Source organism: Dendrobates tinctorius, unplaced genomic scaffold (assembly GCF_039654945.1).
Source record: "Dendrobates tinctorius isolate UK_male_01 unplaced genomic scaffold, ASM3965494v1 ptg000122l, whole genome shotgun sequence".
Classification (NCBI taxonomy): Eukaryota; Metazoa; Chordata; class Amphibia; order Anura; family Dendrobatidae; genus Dendrobates; species Dendrobates tinctorius.
The window spans coordinates 2,671,839-2,698,980 of NW_027361790.1; the positions used below are offsets into that span (position 1 = coordinate 2,671,839).

Here is a 27,142-nt window from a genome sequence, read left to right on the forward strand (position 1 = left end):
CTCGCATCGTCAGCGTTTGACGGTAAGTTTTTATTTCCAAAATCCATCATCTCTGTAATATATGTCTATTCATTGCCTTTTATTTCAAAACAGGATTCACAAGATGAAGAGGAGCTCCCAGAAGAAGAAGGAAGGGGTGGACAGACACCTGGAGTGGGCTCACAATTGGTAAGTTTTTTGCATCAAACGCAGAAACACAACATCACACTACACACAACACATAGAAAACAATGTTCTGCAGACCACACACAGCAAACAAATGCCTACATCCAAAGACATAACATTTTTTGTTTTCTTCTCTAGTCTTCCCAATCTGGTGCTCGGCCAAGAGGTCCTCGCACTGCCTCCCAGGGTCGTCGGCGACAGCAACGCGGCGGTCACCAGCGTGTAAGTATAAATATTTTTGCTTTGTTTTTTTGCACTTTTTATTTCATTTCTTTTGTGGAGGCTAATTATGTTATTTTTGTCTTTTTCTTTAACAGCCTTCACAGCATGCTCCCGACTCTGACGGTGAGGATGGAGGACTCGATGTGGACCACCTCATCGATCTCGTCAGAGAAAGGGAGCCGCTCTGGAATATGGCTGACCGCCGCCACGCTGACCTTATCGTTACCCGACGACTCTGGGAGGAAATCTGTTCGCTCCTTGTGGGCCGCTGGGAGGACTTCGATGTTCGGGCCCAGATTAAAGAGCGTAAGTATATACAGTACCGGTTGCTTGATGTAAACCAGTGTTTCCCGAACTCCAGTCCTCGTGGTCCCCACGGATCATGTGTTCAGGATTTCTATTTACTATGGAAATCCTGAAAACATGACCCCTGGGGACCATGAGGACTGGAGTTTGTGAAACACTGATGTTGTATACTAACCACTCCTTTCTCGTTTCAGGGAACAGAATTGTGAATCGGTGGCGGTCTGTGAGGGATCGTTTCAAGAAGGAGTTCAATAAAGAGATGCGGGCCCCGAGTGGATCTGGAGGACGCAGGAGCAAGTACAAGTACACACAAGCCCTGTCGTTCCTCCGGGAAACAATGGTCACTAGAAGGTAAATATTACACACCACATGTGAAAAAAAATGTTAGATGTAACTTTTTTTTTTCAGCCAGGGCCATACCATGTCAGTATTTTAATTGTTTTTTTTTCTCTTTATTCCACAGCACGGTGAGCAGCACTCGGGAGCCTGCACGATTGGACCCTTCTGAGGCGATCCCTGAGGAGACCGGCACCGAGGGACACTTCGACCGCCCCGGTACATCTGCACCTTCCCAGCCTTCCCACACATTCGACCCATCTGTCCCATCCACCAGCACAGGAGCATCGTGGCCGCCTACATTACATGAAGCTGCTGGTGAGGAGATCGCTTTCCCTTTACCCCACCCTTCTGCCCCTGCCACCTCTAGTACACCTGCGGGTACTGGGCGGCAGCGGCAGAGGGGTCAGGAAAAGAGTTATGCGCCAGAGTTCTTGCATCTGAATGCATCTTTCCAGAACTGTCTAAAAGTCTTGTCAGAGCAAATCTCCGCAGGCTTTCAGCAGATCAACTCCAGCATTCTGGAGGTGAAGACACTTCTGCAAACCATGCATTCAGAAGCAAGATCTTCGCCAAACCACACCTTTTTCAGGTCTGTTGTGGAGCGCATGGCAACACTATCTCCTACCCAGCAGATGCATGTAATGCATTCGTGCCACGGTGCTCTACAGCAGGTTACCTCCCAACCTCCACCTCCCACCACTGTAGTTCCTCCACCTGCACCCCCTCCAGCCACTTTCCATCCTCCCCCTCCTATTACATCTGCACCCCCTCCAGCCACTTTCCATCCTCCCCCTCCTATTACATCTGCACCCCTTCCAGCCACTTTCCATCCTCCCCCTCCTATTACATACCAGCAACCTCACCAGTACCAGCAACCTTCCCAGTACCAGCAACCTCCCCAGTACCAGACATCTCCCCACTTCCAGCAACCTGCCCCGTACCAAACTCCTTCCCCGTACCAAACTCCTTCCCCGTACCAAACTCCTTCCCCATACAACTTTCCATCAACATCATCTGCTCCTACAGTCCCTGCCCAACCCTCCACTCCACCGCCCACCACCTCTTCTGCCTCCCACATGTCCACCCATTCTGTAGCTTTTTCCACACCATCACCTCTAACTGTTCCTTCCCCACCACGATCCCTGTCCTCTCTCCACACTCCCATTGTCGAAGTGTCCCGCAGCCCCTCCAGCAGTATTTCCACCCCACACTACACCGAGTTAAAATGTTTTTTTTGTAATAAAAATGCCCATTTGGTTGGTTTCAAACCTTTATTAAAAAAGTTTTTTTAACTTTAAAAACAGTTTACACAAAAAAAAATATTTTAAATAAAAGTTAAATTATTGTTTACACTGGTTGTCTGTCATTTCTTTCTGCGGCGAAATATGTTTAAAAAAAAGGTTAAATACAGGGTATTTAAAAGGTAAAAAGGTATTCAAAACCAGGTATATAACTGTGGGTAAATTTTAGCTTTTTGCCACAGTTGTGTTCCTGGTTGTGTTTGAAGCAAAGTATTTCACCTGAAAAGTTGTGTTTATTGTTGGTGATTTCCTAACAATATACACAACTTTTGTTAAAAGGTGAAATACTTTGCATAAAACACAACCAGGTACACACCTGTGGCCTAAAGCTAAAAATAGTAAGACCATGACAAGATAGCCAACTTTGGTTGGCAAAGGTATATACTGTTGGTCCAGAAGGTACACAAGTTTGGTTAGGGCACAAATCTTTCACACTCTGTCATCCTGCCAGTGTACTCTGCCTTGAGGTGACATAAAGTATAGTGCAAAATTGTCCCTCATTACTGAAACCGTCACAGAACTTCTAGTGGTAATATTTCCAATGACAACATCCATCTTCGCCAGTAACTTGCTCTTCTCTCCAACCTGCACTTTCTCCTCTACAACCTGTCAAAGAAGGGCTGTAGGAACATGCTATATATAGTTTTCCAGTAGCCAATCCCGTTCGGAAGGCCACAAGGGTCAATTTTAAAAACCAGATCCGGGTTAATCCGTCGAAAAACGGATAGAAAAACGGATGAACCGGATGAGACGGATCCGGTTTTGTCTGTCAAGAACAAGACGGATCCGGCAGAAAACCGGATCCGGCACATCAGGTTTTACAAGACATTTGCCGGATCCGGCATTCCGGCACGACGCCGGATCGCGCCTGACGCCGAAAACCTGATGTGTGAAAGTAGCCTAAGAAATGCCCATCCAAAATATGTTGCCAAAGATGCACATGTCTGTTTACAGGGCAAAGTGCAACATGTTTGTGAGATGCTGAATTAGAGAAAGCAGATCAGTGTGGGAGGAAAACCAAACTGGTGGATGCTCGTGAAAAACTAAGTTGAAAGAGGAGTGCACATTTGTAACTATAAACACACCAGTGGCACAAGCGTCTTCATCTTCACCCATATACTGTATATTACCAATAATATCCAAATGTCCCAGTCGAAAATTATTTGTCCTAGTGTAATGAACTCTGTTAAAGGAATGCCACTACATGTACATAACCACGACCCTTGGAAACACCAGATTTCCTCTTCACAAGATATGGACGATGATGGTACTGATGCCAACTTTGAAATTTACCACATCCAGCGTCGGTCTAGCCTGGTGGGGTACCGGGGATTCCCCTGGTAGACCCAGGAAGGAGAGAAGAAGCAGAAGAAGAAGAAAAAAAAAAAATTCTGTGGTTTTAAGGGGCGAGGGCCCTTTAAAAGCGCAGGCCGCCGCTATGTGCAGGGATGCGCGCTCGCAGCGTTCATTACCTGAACCGCTGCTGCGCACGTCCCGAGCCATACTAACAAGTGTGCGCCCGGCGTATGACGTCAGTGTCATGCGCCGGGTGCACACATTCACCGGCCTCTGCTATGTCGGCGGCCATTTTAGTACGAGCGCTCTGCCATGCAGAGGAGGAGGACGCCGCCGGGAGGTCAGGCAGGTAAGAGCAATGTTTTTTTTTTACTTCTTTCTCTCTCTCATACGGGGAAGGGGCCAGGCAGGATGGATCATATATATACAGGGGAAGGGGCCCAGGATATATATATATATATATATACAGGGGGAAGGGGCCAGGATGAATATATACAGGAGCAAGGGGCCCAGGTTGGATATATATACAGGGGGAAGGGGCCCAGGACATATATAAATACAGGGGGAAGGGGCCCAGGATGGATATATATACAGGGGGAAGGGGCCCAGGATGGATATATATACGGGGGAAGGGGCCAGGATGGATATATGTATATAGGGGAAGGGGCCAGGATGGATATATATACATAGGGGAAGGGGCCCAGGATAAATATATATAGGGTTAATGGGCCTAAGATGGATATATATGCCGGGGGAAGGGGCCCAGGATATATATATATATATATATATATATATATATGGGATGACTTAGCGAATCCTGCTTTGAGCAAGGGGTTGGACCAGATGGCCCAGGAGGTCCCTTCCAACTCTACGATTCTATGATTCTATGATATATATATATATATATATATACAGGGGGAAGGGGCCCAGGATGGATATATATGGGGAAGGGGCCAGGATGGATATATATACAGGGGGAAGGGGCCCAGGATGGATATATTTACAGGGGGAAGGGGCCCAGGATGGCTATATATATGGGGGGAAGGGGCCCAAGATATATATATATATATACAGGGGGAAGGGGCCCAGGATGGATATATATATATGGGGGGAAGGGGCCCAGGATGGATATATATACAGGGGGAAGGGGCCCAGGATATATATATATATATATATATATATATACACGGGGAAGGGACCCAGGATGGATACATATATGGAGGAAGGGGCCCAGGATCGATATATATATACTGGGGAAGGGGCCAGGATGTATACACATACGGGGGTGAAGGGGGCCAGGATGGATACACATATGGGGTGGCCAGGATGGATACACATGGGGTCCAGGGGCAGGACAAGGGGCCAGGATGGATACACATACGGGGGGCAGGATGGATTTTTGGGGGGCAGGACAAGGGACCAGGATGCATTTATATGGGGGGCCGGGATTGATATATGGGGCATAGAATGGAAATATGGATGGGGGGTAGGATGGGTCTATGGATGGGAGGCAGGATGGGTATATATGAGGGGGCAAGAATTCATATATGGGGAGCCAGGATAGCTATATGGTGGGTGAGGGGCAGGCCAAGGAACCAGGATGTACATATGGAGAGGCAGGATGCATATATATGGGGGACCAAGATGGATTTATGGGGGAGGGGGGCAGGACAAGGGACCAGGATGCATATATATGGGGGGGCCAGGTTGCATATATTTGGGGCCAGGATGGTTATATTTTGGGGGGGCATTACAAGAGACCAGGAAGCATATATATGGGGGGAGGAAGGATATATGGGGGGGAAGTACAAGAGACCAGGAAGCATATATATGGGGGGCCAGGACATGGGACATATGTGGGCCAGTATGTATAGCTGAGGAAGCGGGATGGATATCTGGGGCAAGGCAGGACAAAGGACACAGGGGGCCAGGCTGGGGTATACTATAAAATAAAGGTGGCCAGGCTGGGGCATGTTATAAAATAAAGGGAGCCAGGCTGGGTGAGATTATTAAATAAAGGGGGCCAGGATGAGGGACTTAATTACTGTTTGAGGGCCAGAATGAGGAACATGATATATTAGTTTATGGTGACAAGTGGGGAGCATAATTTCTTTAAGGTTCCAATTAGGGACATTATTACTACTGTAATATAATTTACTTTTTAGGAAACGGTTTTCCATGTAGGGAGCAAAAGGGAGGTCCTGTTACTGTGCAGGGTGGTACTATATCGCTTTTCTTCTTCATCTGACAGTGTAGAAGTCAGGGGAAAAGTGGGGAACGTGCGCTGGAAGCAATCAGCTATTGATGACTATGTTATTTTTTGCAGAGACAAGTCCTGGCTGGAAGAAGTAATGGCAGTCTGTGCTGGTTGAAGAAAAGTGAGGATGGAGGACTTTAACTACAGACGTCACTGGTGAGTCAGTGTATTACATGTACACGAAAAAGTAGAAGTCCAGCTCAAGGAATAAAAATGATGAAGCTTTATTGCAAAAATCCAATAAAAACAATTTTTCAAGAAAAGGCTGCTATGTCCATAGAAAGTATACCCCAAAGGGATTACTTGGAACTGATCTGCAAAGCACCTGGATGCATTTCGAAGATCTAGTGTTCTTAAACTACCTGAGTTTAAGAACACTAGATATCTTCGAAACGCGTCCAAGTGCCTTGCAGATCAGTTCCAAGTAATCCCTTCTGGGTATACTTTCTATGGACATAGCTGCCTTTTCTTGAAAAATTGTTTTTATTGGATTTTTGCAATAAAGCTTAATCATTTTTATTCATTGAGCTGGACTTCTACTTTTCTTTGATATTTCTGATGTTGGTGGAGACAGGTCTGTGCTCGTATAGAATACATCTCATGGAAAACAAATGGGGGTGAGCTGAAACAATTTTCTTTGCGCATATATTACATGTACATGCACACTATACACTGTGTACAGAGCTCCTGTGTATAATGTCACTAGTGATCACTGTATTACCTGTGCATTTACACTATATATAGAGCTCCTGTGTATAATGTAACTGGTGGTAATAACAGTGTTGTTAGTATTGTGGTTTGTATTCATAATCAGTATTGTGGTATTCGGTCAGTATGTGGTGGTAATTTGTGGTCAGGTCACGGTGTGGCAGTATTTCTCCTTGTATGTGGTATTATTTGGTCCCTATATGCTGGTAATATGTCATATTATTTGGTCACTATGTGGTGGTAATATGTGGTCTGGTGATGGTGTGGCAGTACTTTTCCTTGTAAGTAGTATTATTCGGTCACTATGTGGTCTGGTCATGGTGTGGCGGTATTTGGCCCTTGTGTGTAGTATTATTCGGTCACTATGTGGTCTGGTCATGGTGTGATTTCTCCCCTGTATGTGGTAGTATTGGTCTTGGTATAGGGGATTGTGTTGTGTATGGCAGTCATTTGTTCTATTAATTAGGAGAAGATTCTTTATTTCCATTAGAGATTAAATACTTTGTACACAGCTGCAGAGATGCACTTACAGGGGTTTCCTGTAGAAAAAAGTAATCACCTCTCCACAGGATAAGTGATAACTAGAGCTGAGCGAAACGGGTCGGTCAATTTCAAAAGTTGCCGACTTTCACAAAAGTCGGGTTTCATGAAACGAAACCCAACCAAAGCGTGAGGTCAGCCACGAGGTCGGCGACCATGGCACCAAAGTCGCGTTTCAAACGATGCTTCAGCGCCCTTTTTCAGCCAATGATGGAGGACGCACACTGTGGGCAACGTGATGACATAGGCAGCGGTCACCACCATCTTTGAGAAGGGCATGCAAGTGATTGGCTTGCTTTGTGTGGCGTCACAGGGGCTATAAAAGGGCGTGCACGCCGACCGCCATCTTACTTCTGCTGATCTCAGATTAGGGAGAGCTGCTGCTGATTCTGTAGGGATAGCGTTAGGCAGGGAAGAAGATACAAAAAAAACTGCTTCTGCTGCTAGCGATTTTGCCTGTACAACACACCAGTTAGTGTGCAGTGCAAGGGGAGGCTATATTTTGGTGCATCAGCTCTGTTGGTTATTAGGCTGCCTTATAAGACTCCCTGATAGCTGCATTGCTGTTTTCACACTGCTGTGCAAACTGCTTTTTTAAAAGCAAAAATACTTTTCATCCTCTTTTTTGCCAAGTTACCAAGCGTTCATTTTTCCACACTTTTGTGTGCAGCAGTCCTGCTTATTAAGCTGCCTGCTGCCATACTTGGGACTGAAAGCATCATTGTCAGCTTGCTAAAATCTCTAAGGAGATTTAAATTCTCCCCAGTCCTATATAGACATTTTATACACCATCCAATTTCAGCCTGTTATATTGAGGCGTAATCTACACTGGGCATGAGATAATAGTTCAGTGTCCTCAAGTCTGTAGGGAGATTCAAATTCTCCTCAGTCCTATATAGACATTTTATACACCATCCAATTTCAGCCTGTTATATTGAGGTGTAATCTACACTGGGCCTGAGATAATAGTTCAGTTTCCTCAAGTCTGTAGGGAGATTCAAATTCTCCCCAGTCCTATATAGACATTTTATAAACCATTCAATTTCAGCCTGTTATATTGAGGTGTAATCTACACTGGTCCTGAGATAATAGTTCAGTTTCCTCAAGTCTGTAGGGAGATTCAAATTCTCCCCAGTCCTATATAGACATTTTATACACCATCCAATTTCAGCCTGTTATATTGAGGTGTAATCTACACTGGGCCTGAGATAATAGTTCAGTGTCCTCAAGTCTGTAGGGAGATTCAAATTCTCCCCAATACTATATACACCTTGTACCTTGTTTTACAGTACCATATTGCTGGTGGTATTTTGGGTACATTTTCCCAAAAATGAGGAAGTGTGTTGGAAGAGGCCATGGAAGTGGGCGGGGATTGCCAGCTGGTAATGATGGTGTTGGTGGTGGATCTGCCGGTAGTGGCAAAAGCACAATAGCACCTAAAGCAGGAGGTGTTGAGCCTGCGTCATTGTCTGGCTCCACAAGGCCTCGAAGGCTCCCTTTTCTGGGAGTAGGTAAACCACTTTTAAAGCCGGAGCTTCAGGAACAAGTTTTGGCTTACATTGCTGACACAGTCGCCAGCTCTATCGCCTCCTCTTCTGAACTTTCAAAAAATAAAAGTACTGAGTCGTCATTGGAGGCTCATGGTCAGGAACCACACCTTTCCTTGTGTCCTTCACCCCTACCAAAAGTAAAGGATGTGGCAGGCCACACTACAGATTACTCCATGGAGCTCTTCACATACCATGCCTGGGTTATCAAGTCAAATTGTGAATTACCCAGGCCAAGAAGAATCTGACATGCAGTGCACTGATGCACAGCCACTGCTAGATTTATCTGCTGGTACATTTACTCAGAGCACTATATTGTCCTCGCAGTGTACTGAGCCAGAATCTGACCCTGATGAAACTCAGTTGCCCCTTCCAGCATACTATACCACCTTACATGGTGACACAGAGGAAGGTGCACATGACATTGAAGATGAGGTGATGGATGACCCAGTTGTTGACCCAGATTGGCATCCATTGGGGGAAGAGGGTGCCGCTGCCAATACCTCAGAAGAGGAGGAGCATCCACAGCAGGCATCGACATCGCAACAGCTGTTATCTGGCAGGGCCGGAGCAGTCCAAAAGCAGGTTACAAAAACCAAAAGAGTTGCAGGACAGCTAGGCCAGACGGTCAAATTAGCACAGCGTGCAAGGCCTCAAAAAGTCTTCCATAGTAGGACGAGTGCAGTGTGGCACTTTTTTGAACAAAATCCTAATGATCAGGCAAAGGTTATCTGTAAGAAGTGCGCAAAGACCTTTTGCAGAGAGAAAAATCTGAGAAATTTGAATACCAGTTGCATGCTTAGATATTTAACCACCATGCACTTGCAAGCATGGACGGACTACCAAACCTCACGTACCACATGTGCAACTGCTCCCAATGAAGGTAGTCAGCAACGCTACATCGTTTCCCCCACTGTAAGCCCACCGGTAAGCACACCACCAGCAGCAAATGTTAAGGTGTCGTTGCAAGGCCAAAGCAGTCAGGGAGTCACAATGTTATTGCTGCGAAAGACTGAATCTAGGCCATCAGAAAGAACACCAACTCCATCACAATCATCAACCCTCTCTCAGTCCGCCATGTCCACTGCTAGTTCCACCATATGCAGCTCTCAAGTCCAGTTCACCCTACCAGAGACTCTGAGTAGGACAAGAAAGTACTCATCCTCTCATCCGCGCACACTGGCTTTGAACGCCCACATTGCCAAACTAATCTCGTTAGAGATGATGCTCTACCGGTTGGTTGAAAGCGAAGCTTTCCGCGAACTTATGGCCTACACAGTATCACGCTATGACCTACCCAGTCGGCACTTCTTTTCTCGCAAAGCCATCCCAGCCCTCCACCTTCATGTGAAAGACTGCATTGTCCATGCACTCAAGCAATCAGTGAGTGGAAAGGTGCACCTCACAACAGATGCATGGTCCAGTAGGCATGGCCAGGGTTGTTACGTGTCCATCACTGCGCACTGGGTTTATGTGGTGGATGCAGGGTCCACAGGGGACAGTGGCGGTGGGACAGTGCTGCCTAGCCCACGGTATAGGAAACAGTTGGCTGTAGGCGTTCGACCTGCCTCCTCCTCCTCCTGCAGAAGCGAAAGCTCGTCCACAGAGCGCAGTCACATGGGCACTCCATCCGCAGCTGCCAGTGTTGCACACGAGTTGTCCCACTATCGAACAGCTAGTGGTAAGCGTCAGCAGGCTGTGTTGAAGATGATGTGTTTGGGCAACAACAGACACACCGCAGAGGTACTGGCCGACTACTTGCAGGGACAAACTGTGTCATGGGAGTTTCAGTCTTCCAACTAGAAATCGTCCAGACCTGAATAAGTAAGATGCTTCTTTATTGGACATGCCGGCATGGAGAGAGAATGACGACCACACAAGATGTGAGGAGTCCTCTGTCTAACTCAATACATATTCTTAAGAGTTTAAATAGCAAAGCCAAAAGGGTGTTGGAACATTGCGTTTGCAAAAAAGAGTACATACAATATGCTGAGCTTGTTAGAAATCCTTATCTACAGTTACCAGAGAAGTCATGTAAGACAAGGAAACCTGCTAACGTTCACAAAAAGTAACACCCAAAAGTAACACCCATGTATTACATCAGCTGAAAAGAGTTTCAAAGTCTTAAGCAAAAATAAATGGCATATATGCAGTCATGTGCATAGATACATATATACATACATATATATATATATACATATACACACACTCATGCATACATACACGCATGGGTATATATATACACATATATATATACACATACACCCATGCACACAAAAGAAAGAAGTTTATTACAATTATTATAACATTCCCTCATCTTGTAATAAAATCATCTATCTGTACACATTGGGGACAGATTTCTTTTTGTCAGATTTCACAGAAGATCTTCATATAATCTAGAGGGAGAGTAATACGTTCAGTATATTTATCATTAAGTCCAAAAATTTTCATTCTTTCGTTGGATTCCAAGGTCTCCATTCCTTGATACATAGGTTTTTGTTATGGCAGAGTCAATCAGTCTTTGAACAAGTCCTCTAATGCATAGAATAGCGCAGCGTCCACAAACAATCAGCACTCCGGCCACGATGGTAAGAGATGTCAACGCAGAAATGAATAATCCGGACCATTTCCCAAACCATCCTTCAATCCAGGAATATGTCATCATATCCAGAGTTCTCTGCTAATTCATTAGATATGGCAGTCAGTCCATCAAGAGCTTTGGAGATACTTCCATCAGGATCTGTATTAAGGATAAAGGGTGCAACAAAAATCCTCCAAACATTTTATATACACCTCCCTTTTCTGCTAAGAACTTGTCTAATGCCATCCTATTCTACCAAGCCATAAGAGGAGATGGTCCTAATTGCTCAGTTATCCCTTTAACTGCATCTCAGGTATAATTAACAAATCTCTGCTGGTTATAGTATAAGTAGTTTATCCAATCTACATTCATTTTTATAATCACCCACCAAATTATGGATTCCCACCCGGCTGCTACCTGGTTCCTAGCCTTGTACTCGTTGGTCACTCCCCTGGGAACTCCAATGTCATCTCTGTAGATACTAGAATGGAAGGATCCTTGCGGAGTTTCATGCTTCTGTCTCTTCCACTACGTACCTTTGGCCATATCCCTGTTGACAACAGGTGGAATGGCATGATTGGCTGGACCACCGCACAATCCCTTCGGGAACCATGTGGTAGTCTGGCTCTTATCCTTTTATCACCGCATAACCACCATATATCCGCTCTCAGGATAGTGTGGTCTGACCATATGGCTGAGTACTTGGCACTGTGGGAGACAATGATCCATTCTCTACAAGAGTCGCCTTGGAGCTCTCCGAAGTCGTACCCATGCCCTGGAAGACTAGAACAAGTATAGTTACCAGGATTAGCAATCACCTGTGGTGGGACATCCGGTTTCTCAAGTGGAGGATTTAAAAATGATAACATTTTACATTTTCCTTCCCTTTCTGAGGAGACATAAGTTTTACTATACAACTTAATTTTTTAAACCTTTTTGCAATGTATTTAAGCCATTCTAACCTTTCATTCTTCTCCTCATAGCCTCTCTCCCTAAAGCTAGTTTATCTTCATAAGTTAGGTTAGACAATCTAACTATGAACCCTATAGACTCTGTTATGGTTCTCTCTGGCATACCTTCCTTGGGTCTATGTATGCTATTATTCTGAACTTCTATGTAGAAATATCATATTGGCTCTAATCCGGACATATCAGCTCTTCTAACCTTTGATCCCTCATCTTAGGGTTTTTTAAAAATTCTCAGTAGCTGATTACAATTATTCTTATTTGTGTAAGGGGATCTCCTTTTTCCTACTGGGGAATCTGGCTTTTAAATCTATGTAGCCTTAAGGCTTATACCTATAGTCTCGGGCTGCAGTTGTCCATGCTGCTTTACTCCAGTCACACACATCCATCACCTCTGCTATTAGAGCTCATAACACAAACATACTTATCAGACTGCTAGTTTCACAGCTTGTTCCCTGTCTCTGTATCATTTATACAACAGACAGAAATCCACTAACATGGCGGCCTCCTGCCCAATTTCAAAAGTAAGATTGAAAGTCTTAAATCTGAAACCATTCTACCACCCTGGACTTTCCTCTCCTGCTGGGTCTATTACCCTCCAATCTCCCATCACCATGGTCACGAAGAATATACCTGTGACTAACCCTGATGTACACATCCTAGATCTGACCGTCTTGTCCGGGTAGGGGGATGAATGGGAGACTTCACCAGTTTGAGACAAGCTTTCCCTTGTGGAAAAACCTCCCTTTGTAGCTGGACTTTGACAAGCAAGTCAGATCCTACTCTGTCCCTACCTGTCTGACAAGTTTACAATATGAGAGATGGATCCAAGAATCTTGACCGCAGTAGGAGAAGTCCACAGGACTTGGTAAGGACCTTCCCACTTAGGATGGTGCTGGTGTCTCTTCTTTATCACCTTCACAAGGACCCAGTCTGCAGGTTTCATGATCTCAGGTTTTGTTAGTGGGTTTTCCTGGAACAAAACTACGAGTAGAAACTTCTTTGTGAGTTAATATCTTAGCCATATATTCTGCTAATGTACAATCAACTTCCTCATCTATCCTTTTAGAGGATTTTAGCTGAGGTAACAGAAAAGATCTCCCGTATATGATGTCAAAGCCTGTCAGCACTACAGATGTCCATGTGACATACATATTTAGTACAACCAATAGGAGACAGTACAACCAATTTTTCCTGTTTCCTGCATGGTCTTCGTCAACCTGTTTTTCAAGCTCCCACTGTGTCTCCCAACCAGTCCGGCTGACTGAGGATGACAGGCACAGCGGTTTCCTAACTCAATTGACAATGTTTTTGGTAATAATAACATTACTTAGTTTACTATATATTTTCTGGAACCCCAAATCTGGGTATGATTTCCTTTAGAAGGACCTTCGGTACCATTAATGCACCAGGGTGGACAGCTTCAATCCACCTGCTGAAAGCATCCATAATAACAAGGCCGTACTTTTTCCCTACACTTGTTCCATAAAATCCATACAAATGTGTTGGAATAAGTATTCAGGGTGAGGACATTGTCCTCTCTCTGGTCTCAGATTCCTTTAGGAATTATTTTTGCACAAGTAATGCAGATTAAACAAAAATTTTAATAGTTAGTAAAGCCATACATCATAAATACGTAAGATATGACCTCTACCATCCCTCCTGTTGAGACATAGCTTATGCCATTGCTCAATACTGTGACATATCTTAGGAGGTCACTGGGCAGTTCATACATATAGGGCATCTTTAAAGAACCCCTTTTGTTACCAATTTTTTTTTTCTTTTTTTTTTAAATGCTAATAGCATGTTACCCACATATAAGAGCATCTGGCTACCTTCTGGTGACTCACATTCAGCTAGGTTAGCCAATTTTACCTGGAAAACAATATTAGGTAGTTCACAGTACCCTTGTGGGATTCTAGTGAATGTATACCTGCTCCCCTTATATGTGAATACAAACCAAACCTGGCTATCTGATGTACCAGGATGCTGAAGAAGACATTACTGATATCACTGTAAAGACCTTATGTTCCGGCCTCCAGTCATTCAGCAGAGTATGGGGGTCCGGCACTGTGGGGTTCTTGTTATCACTGCCTTGTTTACAGATGGGGGCGCCCTCCCTACTGGAAACAAGGCTGTGTTACAAGGTGAGCTGGACAGAGTATAATCACCCCTATTATCAATCCCACATCTGCAGGTCATGAGGACCACAAAGATTCTGGGTATGTGGTCAATTCTTCCTCTAATTCTAGGAAAGGATCAGCATTTCTCACTCGTTCCCCTGCCTCGCTGCAGGTGGACACTGGGTTTAGAAATGGTGTTCCACGTTAGTACTTGTGAATATGCCTGCAGTCTGGCATTGTAAAATTAGCCATCACCCAAATCCTCCCATCGTTACTTTCCTTACACTCTTCAACAAAATCACCAAGGAATTTCCATGATCTACCTTTACATCTGGAAAGGGAAACATGTGGCACAGTACCTCTAAAAAGCAAAAACAACAATTTAATTTGTTCTGACAGTTTACACCTGACGGCACAGTCCCCTTTATAATTCCAGTATATGGTGTGCAAAGAACAATCTAGAGCATGAAAATTCTCATATTTTACATCAGGACCCCTGAAATACCTGTAGTACATGGTGCAGTGTAGTTCTTCAGTTGTGTGAATATCTACATTTGTATACCTTTATCTATTGCTTCCTTGATGAAGGACTCAGTAATAAAGGATGGTCCTGCAGTTATTAGATCTAGACTGTAATAATATCTGGATTCTCCATACCCCTGGAGCACCACTGTCTCAGCCATGGATTTCACCTATAGTCCGGCAGCAGTAGGAATTATTCCCAGGCTCAGGGCTTGCATCATATCCCTCCCACACAGCTGATATTATAATTTGTGTAATTGCACTTTTACCTGTGCCGAGGGACCGGTGTCTCCACAGGTGTAGACAATGGTTCTGTGTGTCTTACCACTTGCTCCTTTTACCACTATGCAGGCAGCAGACAGTCCAATAGTCGGTATCTCTTCTGGATGGACTAAGGTTCTAGTGGCTCCTGAATCAACAAGAAAAGTGACCTCATGGCTTCCCACAAGGACGGTTACTTCTGGAAATACAGTGTTTTTTATAAATGTATTTCTACTTTAGCCAAATTAAATATTTCCTCTCATTACACATTTCTTGTACCAAATTTTAAACTAAGTTTATCATCCAATACGACCCATCTGTCAAAGGACAAATTCAGGGTCTCCTAGTGGCCCCTTCTTATCTCCAAACCACAAACACATTCCACAACAATCCTCATGTTAACAGCTTATCTCCCCACCCTCAGGACTGTGTGCTCTGGGTGGTGCCTACTCCTTGTTTGTCAAGACTAAAAAGACAATGTCAGGGATCTACAATGTTTACTCTCTATTTGTTACAATATATAAGAGGTAGGCCTATAAGTTACCAATAAGGACACATTACACATTGGATCTGAAGACTGTTCTCTCTGGGTACCTGATGAGAAAGGACCATATCCAGTCTCATTCCAGGGATACCCTCTTGGTACAATATTAATAACTTTCCAGCCATCAGATGAAATGGTCAATAACAATCCTGCCTTACAATGAGGACAAGGTCTTAAAATATATATCTATGGGATAAAGTCGCATAATGATGTTACATAAAATTCTTAAACACAAAAAGACAAACAACAAAATAAGGACTATACACAATATAAACCCTGGAGCACAATGGATTTCTACCCACTTATAAGAAATTTGACAAATATCAATGGAATTCATATGTCAACAAGAAGACAAAAAAAAACAATAGAAACAATACAATTACTGCTCCTAATATCCAGGATCTAAATAATCCTCACTGATTACACTATGTCCCAGATATTTACCTGCTTGTATCTCTATATCTTGCCATCTCCGTCCAATGAAGGCCTGTAAGGGCCTAGTATGACAACACAGTGTGACAAACGTGAACGGTCCCCAAGGAATGGGGTCACGATGATAAATGTGGTCACTGATCTGAACGAGATAAATATGCTCACAGGGACTTCTGACCAGTGTAACAGTACAAACACACAACATACAACAGCTTCCACAGTTAGGGATTGGACAGACACACGTATACAGAGACATAAGACAGGAGTAAAGTTCCCTCGTACTCCTAGACCTGAAGTGCTGAGATAAAGTCTAATGACACCGCCTCTTTATATCCAGAGACGTTCCCGTTCTTAAAATCAGGTATTCAGAGCACCACCGGCGCGGACTCTACTAACTCCTCAGTGATCGTGATAAGGTCCCATTTGACCGCCACAAATCTGACTTTGTGTCCACTTTTTAAACGAGGAGGGTTCAGTCACTCTGTGTTATTAAAAGAAAAACATATAACAAAACAACATAGAATATTCTCTATGGGTATCAGGTGACATGTACCTAGGTGATTTATACCACTATAATAACCTATGATTTGTCTCCAGTCCACAGATGACTGTTGACCACGCCTACTGGACGTATACATTTATTGGACGTATACATTTATTATTTCAATCCTCATACATTCACTCAAGATAACATTCAAGGAGTCTCATGTGTAACATAAAACATATATTTATGGCGTTTTAGTTCTATGTAGTTTTAAAAGACAGACAAAACAGCACACTTAACAGAAAACAACATTCAACAAAGTACAGAAGACAAAACAGAATACCGGCAAAAATTTATCTTATACCGGATTCCTTAACCCCTTAGTAGCCTTTTTTAAAAACAGCACCCCCTGACATATTGAAAACTTCTGTCAGATAGTTTATTAACCCTTCAGGTGATTTACAGGAATTAATGCAAAGTGGTATAGCAGGATACAGCAAGTTGTCAGCTATAGTAGACAGCCGACAGCTGCTGGATCGTCACCTGTGTGGGGATGATATTCTCTTATATCTCAGGTCAGAAAAAAGATATACTGGCTGTCATTAAGGGGTTAATCTAACGAGAATCTCCCTCGATTCTCCCATCTAGATCAATTTAACGTGCACACGGAGTTTTTTATTCCACAGTAGCCTTCTCACACTGGCTTTGTACCCATTCAAAAAATAAAAAATAAAATAAATAGAGATTATTGTTATTTAGCGGAATATCTTAAAAGAACAAACAAACTCCAAATCTATGGAGCTTCGCAACTTACAAGAGCCTCTCACAAACCCCAATTGGAAAAAGTCTACCATCACAGTTCCCATTCAATTCCAAGAATAACATTCATACTGGATTAACAAGGTTACCGAATATAATGAAAATTATTAAATGGTCTTACCTGTATTCAGATACAGACGATTCCCAGAGATCCTTAGACTATACGAAATCCGTCACTTTCCCTCAGACCGGGATAACTGATTAATGCCCCTGGTGACGCCTAATGTCAAGGCGGAGGACTTACTTAAGGAGTCCCAGACTCCCCCGTGCACAGTTTACAGTACTCACCGGTGAGGGAAAGGTGTTGGATTCCCGGCCAACGCACCAAAATGTCATGGGAGTTTCAGTCTTCCAATTAGAAATCGCCCAGACCTGAATAAGTAAGATGCTTCTTTATTGGACATGCCGGCATGGAGCGAGAATGACGACCACACAAGATGTGAGGAGTCCTCTGTCTAACTCAATACATATTCTTAAGAGTTTAAATAGCAAAGCCAAAAGGGTGTTGGAACATTGCGTTTGCAAAAAAGAGTACATACAGTATGCTGAGCTTGTTAGAAATCCTTATCTAGAGTTACCAGAGAAGTCATGTAAGACAAGGAAACGTGCTAACGTTCACAAAAAGTAACACCCAAAAGTAACACCCATGTATTACATCAGCTGAAAAGAGTTTCAAAGTCTTAAGCAAAAATAAATGGCATATATGCAGTCATGTGCATAGATACATATATACATACATATATATATATACATATACACACACACTCATACATACATACACGCATGGGTATATATATACACATACACCCATGCACACAAAAGAAAGAAGTTTATTACAATTATTATAACAAACTGAGTCGTGGCTGAGCAGTCTACATCTTGAGGCAGGCAAGGTAGTTAGTGATAATGGCAGGAATTTTATGGCAGCCATAGCCCTTTCAAAACTCTGACACATACCTTGCCTGGCTCACACCTTGAACCTGATGGTGCAGTGCTTCATCAATAATTATCCAGAGTTAACAGGCCTGCTCCAGAAGGTCCAAAGACTGTGCTCGCACATCCGCTGGTCGCCCGTACTCTCCAGTCATATGCAGAAGCTGCAGCGATTGCTCCAACTTCCCAAGCACCGCCTAATTATCGACGTTGCAACAAGGTGGAACTCCACCCTGCACATGGTTGAGAGCCTGTGCGAACAGAGGCAGGCTGTAATGCATTTGTGGGAGGATTCATAGCCATTCACTTTGAGGGCAGATATGGAGTTGTCGGGTGTGCAGTGGTCGAAGCTGTAAAGTCCTTCAGTGTTTTGAGGAATGCACACGACTGGTAAGCGCAGACGACGCCATCATAAGCATGAGCATCCCACTTATGCATCTGCTCATGCAAACTTTGACGCACATTAAGAAGCAGGCGTCTGCAGCCGAGGAGGATGAGGAAGAGGAGGAGGGAAGCCTTGATGACAGTCAGCCATTGTCTGCTCCAGGACCTCTCCTGGACGAGGTGGAGGAAGCAGAGGAAGAGGAGGAGGAGGATGATGATGGGGATGATTATTTAGGGGAGGAGGATGCTTCTCGTGGGGCAAGAGAAAATATTGGCGTGGCAAGGTCTGGTACAGGGTTTGTGCGTGACTGGAGGGATGTGGATTTGCCTGAAAGTGCTCCTCCACCCAGCACTCGCAGTGCATCATTGACACCTGGAACATTGACCCACATGTCAGATTATGCCTTGCTGATCCTAAAAAGGGACCCCCGCATTGCCAAAATGATGAACGATGACGACTACTGGTTGACCAGCATCCAAGATCCACGCTATAAAGGCAAATTCCAAAACATCATGCCACAGGAGAACCTTGACCTAATATTGGCTAACAAACAAGCAACTCTGGTAAACCGTTTGTTTGAGGCATTCCCAGCACACATCAGCGGTGATGGTTCTCACGAGCCATAGGGGGCAACATGTAAGAGGTGTTCGTGGTGCACACATCAGAAGTGGCGTTGGAGACAGGGGTTTCATGACCATGTTGTGGACTGATTTCTCAAGTCCTGCTCACACGACTGGTAATACTGCATCGATTGAAAGTGACAGGAGACAGCAGTTGTCAACTATGGTTACAAACTACTTCTCGTCCCATATCGATGTTCTCCCTCACAGGTCATTCCACTTTGACTACTGGGCCTCTAAACTGGACACCTGGCCTGAATTGGCACAATATGCCTTACAGGAGCTTGCTTGCCCTGCTGCTAGTGTGCTATCGGAAAGAGTCTTCAGTGCTGCTGGCTCAATCCTGACAGAAAAAAGGACCCGTCTGTCGACCCAAAATGTTGATGATCTAACCTTCATTAAAATGAACCATGCATGGGTTTCAAAGGATTTTGTCCCACCTTTCCCTGATGACACATAGGTTGCCAGAAAAATGGCTCGCTTTTTCCCTACTCTTTCTCGGACTTCTCCAATTCCTCCATTTGCAGCCGCTGAATGTCCAACATCAAGATATGCCATTTTTTAAACCTCCCTAACTGGGCTGTCTTCCGCCCCATGGCCGGGTCACCACCTAGCGCATGCAACCGTGCGAGTGGCATTGCCCTGGACAGGTGGTTGGGCCAACTCTTGGGTGCCGGCACTGGCACAGGGTCCCTCATAGTGCAATCAAGTGTCTCTGATGGTGGGGGTGCACACCTGCCATCACACACACCGGTGTACTATGAGGGGCCCAGTGCTAGTACCGACGCCCACGAGTGGGCCCCCCTTGCTTGGGCAGGGCCCCAGCATTTGCAATATATACCTCTCCCTGCTCCTCCACTGTGTTGTCTGGGCTGTCAAATCCTTCCCTGGGACTGCAACTACAAATTTGGTGAACTGATAGATGATGGTTAAGATGTAGCTATGCCCTGTCCTGCTGGCCGGACTCTAGCTTCAGATGATCAATGGCTTCCATTTCTTATGGACGTCGACTCACAATGAGATGCAGTGGTGGTTTATCATCAGCTTTCACAGTTTTCCTACTCACAGACTTGTGACATTCCTGCCCTCATTTTTAAATGTGCCCTCTCATGCCAATCCAATAGAATCGCCTACAGCCTGTGGCTTCTGTCTTTTGCACTCCAAAGTTACCTGACAGATCATGATAGGCAGTGAGGACCATGTCTACATCTCTCCCTGTGATCAAAATTTGATGGAGATGAGTAACGGTGATGGGATCAACGGTACTGCGATACAGCAACCCTTTCTTCACAAAGAACTGTTTTCGCTGTCTCCACACACAAAGTAATTGAGGGTCAACATCGCCACTGAGAATTCTCCCGGGAGTTTTTCCCGTGATTAGTAATTCCTAAATTTCTGCAATCACTCGACTTTATGTCTGTACTTTTATCCATCTCATTTCCTCTTGCGGAGAGTCTGGACTGTCTTACTGAGACAGAAATATATATGAAGATTTAAAAATACCCCAACAGTGTATACTGGTGTACACTTCAAAAACATTTCCTTTTTTCTACTTTTTAGATTGTTGTCTGAAGCTGTGAGTGTCTTTGTTGGACTCCGGAAATAAACACGGAGATTTTAAATGTTTAAACTATGCTATATATACCTGTTATCCGGTGATACTGTACCCTTTCTCAACTTTCTGCAATCTTGTCGAATCCATACTGTGCCTGAGACTGTCTGAGTCTGCCTCCTGATTACAGATGAGTGGTGTTTGAGTGGAACTGTTGGCCAAGTTCAAATTCTAGCTGTTTTGGGCGGTGTTTTATCCGTTCGTCGAACTACAACACTTTGATTAAAATTAGGCTGTTCGAGTTTCCATTCGAGAACGTTTCGTTAAACAAAAGCGTATTTTTTTTTCACATTAATAATGGTTTTCAATGATAATAGTCAGTTTTAGGGCATAGTAGCGGTGTCTGGTAGCCAGCGGTGTAGTACACCTTTGAAGGAGCAACACCGTGTGTGTTTCTAATAATTTTTTACCACATATTGTCCTGAAAATCCTTTTGGGCCTAGTAACTGTGTCTGCTACTCAGAAGAGGAGCCCACCCGTGAACCGAACTATGCCGCCTGTTTATGAAAGAACTAGTTTTTAACTGCATTTACACCACTTAATACTTTGGGCCTAGTAACTCTGTATGCTACTCAGCAGAGTTGGCCACCCGTGAACCAAGCTATGCCGCCTGTTTATGTAAGAACTGTGTGCTACTCAGCAGAGGAGCCCTGCTGTTAAGCAAGCTACAGCACCTGTGGTTTGGATACTTAATTTTTTCACATTCTTTCTGGAATCCCATTTAGGCCTAATTCCAGAATTATGGTTGACCTGCACTTACTGGGAAATGCTTGTTCGCGGGGAAGAATTGTAATCCCAGATCCCCATCAATAATGGGGTTCAGCATGTTATCCGCACCTGTAAGCGATACACGCTGGTCCTTTTATTGTAGCATGCGTGCAGCCCCAGACATGTAAGGGCATGACAGACCTGTTATTGGCCGATCTCGCGTGTCCCTCTAGTAAGCTGGACACGGACCGCGGGGGCATGCCTGTGTCTCGTTCGTTAATGGAATTAAGCTTGCAATCTGTGCAGCTTTTTTGTGGATGGCATGGTTGAGGTTGCCCGTGTTGAGTCCAATTAAGCCGCAGGCTCCACTCCTGGTGGTGCCCTTCTAGACATTCCTTTAAGGTTCAGCTTTGCAACCATACTGCCCCCGGAAACCAAACACTTTTCCTGACAGTGACATTCTGGTCAAAGTGCGCCATGACATCACGTCTGTACGCCCTCTGCCTAAACAGTCCAAGTGCAGAGAGATGGAAGATGGGGACGATGAGGAGTCAGAGTACAGGGATTCCCTAGCAAGGAGACTTATTTAATTGTTTTAAAGGTTGGGAGCAATTTTTTGGGAGCACGATACTCTGGAGAATGATATCTGGGGCCCACCATACACTGGAGCATTCCAAAGGTGGACATCAGTCACTGGAGCAGCATTTACAGGGCCCATTATACACTGGAGCATTAGAAATGGGGTCCATTATATATGGAGCATTATTTGGGCTCATAAGACACTGGAGCTTCATTCATGGTGAACAACATATACTGTAACATTATGTGGAGCTCATTATATACTGTATGGAACATTATATGGGACCAATGTTTTTGTATGGAAAAATATATGGGCCTCATTACTCTGTATGGTGCTCTATGCGGTGGCCATAATACTGTATGGAGGAATATACTGTCTGTTTTTGGAGCTATTGGAGAATTTAAAATGGATATCAGTCATGTGATGTAAGAAGTGAAGTATTTTTCATTGTACTATACCGCTATTTCTCTGCCGTATCAGAGGATCATGAATTGTGGCATGTGTTAAAGGAGCCCAATGACACTCTTTGGCCCTGGGCCCACAAAAATCTGGAGCCAGCACTACCCCGCCACACCACTTTAGCCAAATAATCCCCAGTTTTCAATGCCTAACTATTATTATAAAGTAAATTAAGGTTGACAAGTTTAAGGAATACGAATTGATGTTTTTGGCATTAAAATGGGCACTCTAGTTGTGTTTCCTGTCCTCCACTCACTGCCGACTTTTCTTCCCCATTGACTTACATTGGGTTTCGCGTTTCAGTCGGACTTCGACTTTTCACAATAGTTGGCCAATTTCGTTCGACCCTACTTTTGCGAAAGTCAGGTTTCGTGAAAACCAACTCGACCCGAAAAAAGGCAAAGTCACTCATCTCTAGTGATAAGGTATTGATTGGTGGGGGTCTAACTGCTGGGACCCATTCGGCAAAATGTGAAACTTTTTATCCCCATTAGACTGGAGTGGCATGTCTGACTTGACCACTGATCCATTCATTCCCTCCGTGGCTGCACTTATTTTTTTCTAGAAGCCCCAAAGAGAATGAATGGAGATGTGGTCAGACATCCCACCTACCGCTCCATTTTAAAATGGGGATAAGTGTTCTATCAACGATAAAACTTCGTCATTCTTCCAATCGGTGCAGTTTCTAATGGTCGGACCTAAGCGATCACCTATCCTGTGAAGCCCATGGATTGGTGATAACTTGTTTCAACCAAAGAACCCCATTAATGTAAACTACCATAATTATACATCCCAGTTATGGGGGCGCACAGTGGATGTACAGGAGCCACCTGTGTTTTACAGTCGAAGCTCCACTATAATGGGGATAACGACTGACAGATATTTGCATATAGCTGTAGGGTGGGCCCCTAGAGTCCATTCCCCTGGTGGGCCCCAGACACCTCAGTCCGACCCTGACCACATCCACACCAAGAAGATGAAGATCACAGCTGCAAAAAAAAAAAGGCCATGAATTTCTGGAAAATCATTTTCTCTTGGGCAAAGTTTCCCTCTTGCTAAAGGGGTACCGAATGATGCAAACTCAGCTCTCATGTCTACTCAGCGTGAGATGATTGAACGATGATGTATTCTCATTTTTCCATGTCCACTTTTTGAAAGCGAGCAGAAAAGAAGGATGATATAGCGGGAACACTTGTGATTTTGGTCTGTAACGAGGTTATGTCAGGTACAGATAGATATATCTGCGTGTCATTGGTGTAGTGATGATATTGCACACCATGCCATTACATCAGCTGTCCCAGGCTAAAGGTGTATATGGAGAAGAATAGCGGTCCTAGAACTGAGCCTTGGGGAACACCGAAAGACAGGTGTCAAGGTGATGAGGTGGTGTGGGAGAGGGAGACAATGAATGTCCACCTAACAGTCTTGTTGTTTTTAAAGACTCGGACGATAACCCCAAAAAGGCCATTTGCACCACCACCATGCGCGCATCAGCAGGGGTAGCAAAACTACCAGCCTTACCACCACCAGCATGATCAGGCACATGGCAGCAAAGCACCCGACTTTTTGGTTGAACACCAGGCTTCATGAAGTGTCTGTGGGTGATACCACTGCAAGCCAATCCCCTGTCCATGGTGCATGCAAAGATGCCTTCCTGCCCTGCATCTGTAGATGCACACAAACTTAACTAGCACCATTAACAAGCACGTCCACGTCCTTGTCCCAATGCAGCGTTCAGTTGTCCATACCCCAGTACATGGAACGCAAGAGGAAATACGCAGCCAACGCCACAGGACTAAATTCACACCTTTCTCGTCTGCTTGCACTCAAAATGTTGCATTTTAGGCTCGTGGTAGATGGAAGCTTTCCACAACCTGTTGGCGGTGACCGTCACAAGGTACTCGGTCCCCACCTGCCATATTTTCTCCATGTCTGCCATTACGACATTACACAAGCAAGCACGCGTCCCATATTACCAGGGCCCTCAACAATGCTGTTACAGGGAAAGTGCACCTAATCACGGACACGTGGACAAGTCCTTGTGGGCAGGGATGGTATATCTCACTGACTGCACACTGGGTTAGCGTAGAACAAGTCATGACCCAGTTGGACATTTGAAGACCATGTCATAGATGTATGGAGGAGACAGATTGTGGAAGGCTTTGTATGTCATAGTTAGGGTTTTAAACTGTAGCCTATGGGCAATAGGAAGGCAATGAAGGGCCTGGCAGAGAGGAGAGGCTGGGGAATAACAGAGGGACAGTTGGATTACTCTAGCAGCAGAGTTTAGGATGGATTTGGGTGGTTCCAGAATGCTATAGGGGAGGCCAGAGAGTAGAAGGTTGCAATAGTCGAGGCGGGAGATCATGAGGGCATGCACAAACATTTTTGAGTTGTAGTGGGCAGGAGGAGGCAAGGGCTTGGATATGTAGCTTTTTCCTGGTATGCAGTCCCGGCATTACACTGGCACGTGTCCCACAACATTACCCCTGCCCTCCACAATGCTGTTACTTGGAAAGTCCACTTAACCACAAACACGTGGACAAGTGCATGTGGTCAGGGATGGTACATCTCATTGAGGGCACACTGGGTTAACATAGTGGACCCACTCCGACCTTGGTATGGTGCACGTCCTCCCAACCCTGAGTATTGTGGGCCCTACATCAATCTGGGTTGCCCCCCAGTCTACAGCTTCTGCACCTCCTCCCCCTCCTCCTTCGCCTCCTCTTCAGCCTTCATCTCCAAAAGTAGAACATCAGTCACAAGCTGAAAGCACTGCAGCACTGCCTCATCAAAGCGGCATCAGGCTCTGCTGAAGCTAATATGTTTAGGTGACAAACCGCACAATGATGAAGAGTTGTGGACAGCTCTGAAAGTGCAGGCAGATCTGTGGCTGACACCGCTGAACCCACAGCCAGGCATGGTTGTGTATGACAATGGCTGGAACCCGGTGGTTGCTTTTGTGGCGAGGCGAGCTTACACACATGCCATACCTGGCTCATGTGTTTAACCTCATTGGTAACGTTTTCTGAAAAGCGACACGGAGCTGCCAGATCTGCTAGGAAAAGTACAATGCTTTTCATACCTACTTTAGAAAGTCAGCTACATCCGCCCTTGCCCAGCTTCAGCAGCACTTGCAGCTTCTGGCTCACTGAATGGTGTGTGATGTCCCCAGGCATTGGAACTCTACATTGCAGATGTTGGAAAGTGTTAGGCGTCGGATTTCTGAGACTGCACAACAGGAATCCAGAGCCGTACATCCAGCAGTCTCCCATTCCCCTCCGACCGCTCAGGGACCTGCTCAGCAATCTCGGCGATCCAGGCGTTCTGATCAGGCCCACTCTCTGAGTCTGGATGTTGCTGCCACCTCTGGTCCAACAATGGTAGCGCAACCTGCTTTGCAGGGAACCGCTCCAGAGGCTAAGTCCTCTCACTGTGCTACTGGGCATGCCCACAAGACGACCTCTCACTGGAGAGCAGGGGTCACATGCTCAGGTCCTGCTTTGGATCTGATTGGTCCTTCTCAGAAGATTGGTAGGTCCCGGAAGCGCATGGCTATAAAAAGCCCGCATGGCGGCTCGGCCATGCGCTAGTGTAGACCTTATTTGCTATGTGTGTATGGTGACGGATGCATGTGTCTGGTGACTGACTCATTGAAAACCCCTACCATCTGATATTATGAATGTGGACAGAATGTATGTTTTAGTCAGTGCCAGGTAGTGGCAAGCTATGTGCCACTGTGCTTACCGCACCTTACATTAGCGTCAGACGGTGTCCGGTTCCCCAGCACTGTCGTTAAGCGGCTGTACCTTCCACCGTCCTGCACTCTGCAGCACCTCTTGGCGTTCGTGGCTGCGACGCCACATGCCAGCTGGCCCTGTGAAGTAACAGGCCCGGCGTCTATGCCTTATTTTACTCTAGGGTGTCTCTGTGTCCAAAACAGAGTCTGTCCTAGCACCTCGGGTGACGTCAACCTGAGCGCAGTACTCCGCCTCCTAGCGAGTCTGACATTATCCAGCAGCGGTCTTTACATCTACCACACGGTGGACCCTGGGCGGCGAACGCACCTCCTATTATTTATATTTGGTGCCTTCCGCCGTCCCTAACACTACACTAGCGCCAGGGTCTGGCTGGTAATGGCAGACCTGCAGCAGCTGCAGCGCTACATTCGGCAGCTGGAGAGCAGGTTGGTGGATATTGAGAGCACCACCTCAGCCGCGAATGCTGCGCTAGCTGCTGCTCAGACAGTCACAGAGGCTGTCTCACGCGTGCCCGCACTTACGCCCACACCGACAACTTCTCGCCTCCTGCTCCCCCACAAGTTTTTGGGTGACAGCGCCACCTGTAGGGGATTCATGAGCCAGTGCTCTATTCAGCTCGAGTTACTGGCTGCATGGTTCCCTACAGAGCGGGCTAAGGTGGGGTTTATTGTC

The 27,142-nt window shown here is 45.2% G+C and overlaps 1 protein-coding gene across 1 annotated transcript in view; it reads left to right on the plus strand.

The window, feature by feature from the left end:
- Positions 1 to 792: 792 nt before the first annotated feature.
- LOC141046860 (uncharacterized) overlaps positions 793 to 27,142 on the plus strand; it is a 39,711-nt gene continuing 13,361 nt past the window's right edge. Inside the window, exons 1-2 of the mRNA XM_073541531.1 lie at positions 793 to 1,044; positions 1,157 to 2,268. Of these exons, the coding sequence (XP_073397632.1) occupies positions 827 to 1,044; positions 1,157 to 2,268 (1,330 nt within the window). The 5' untranslated portion in view covers positions 793 to 826. The remainder of the gene's footprint in view (positions 1,045 to 1,156; positions 2,269 to 27,142) is intronic.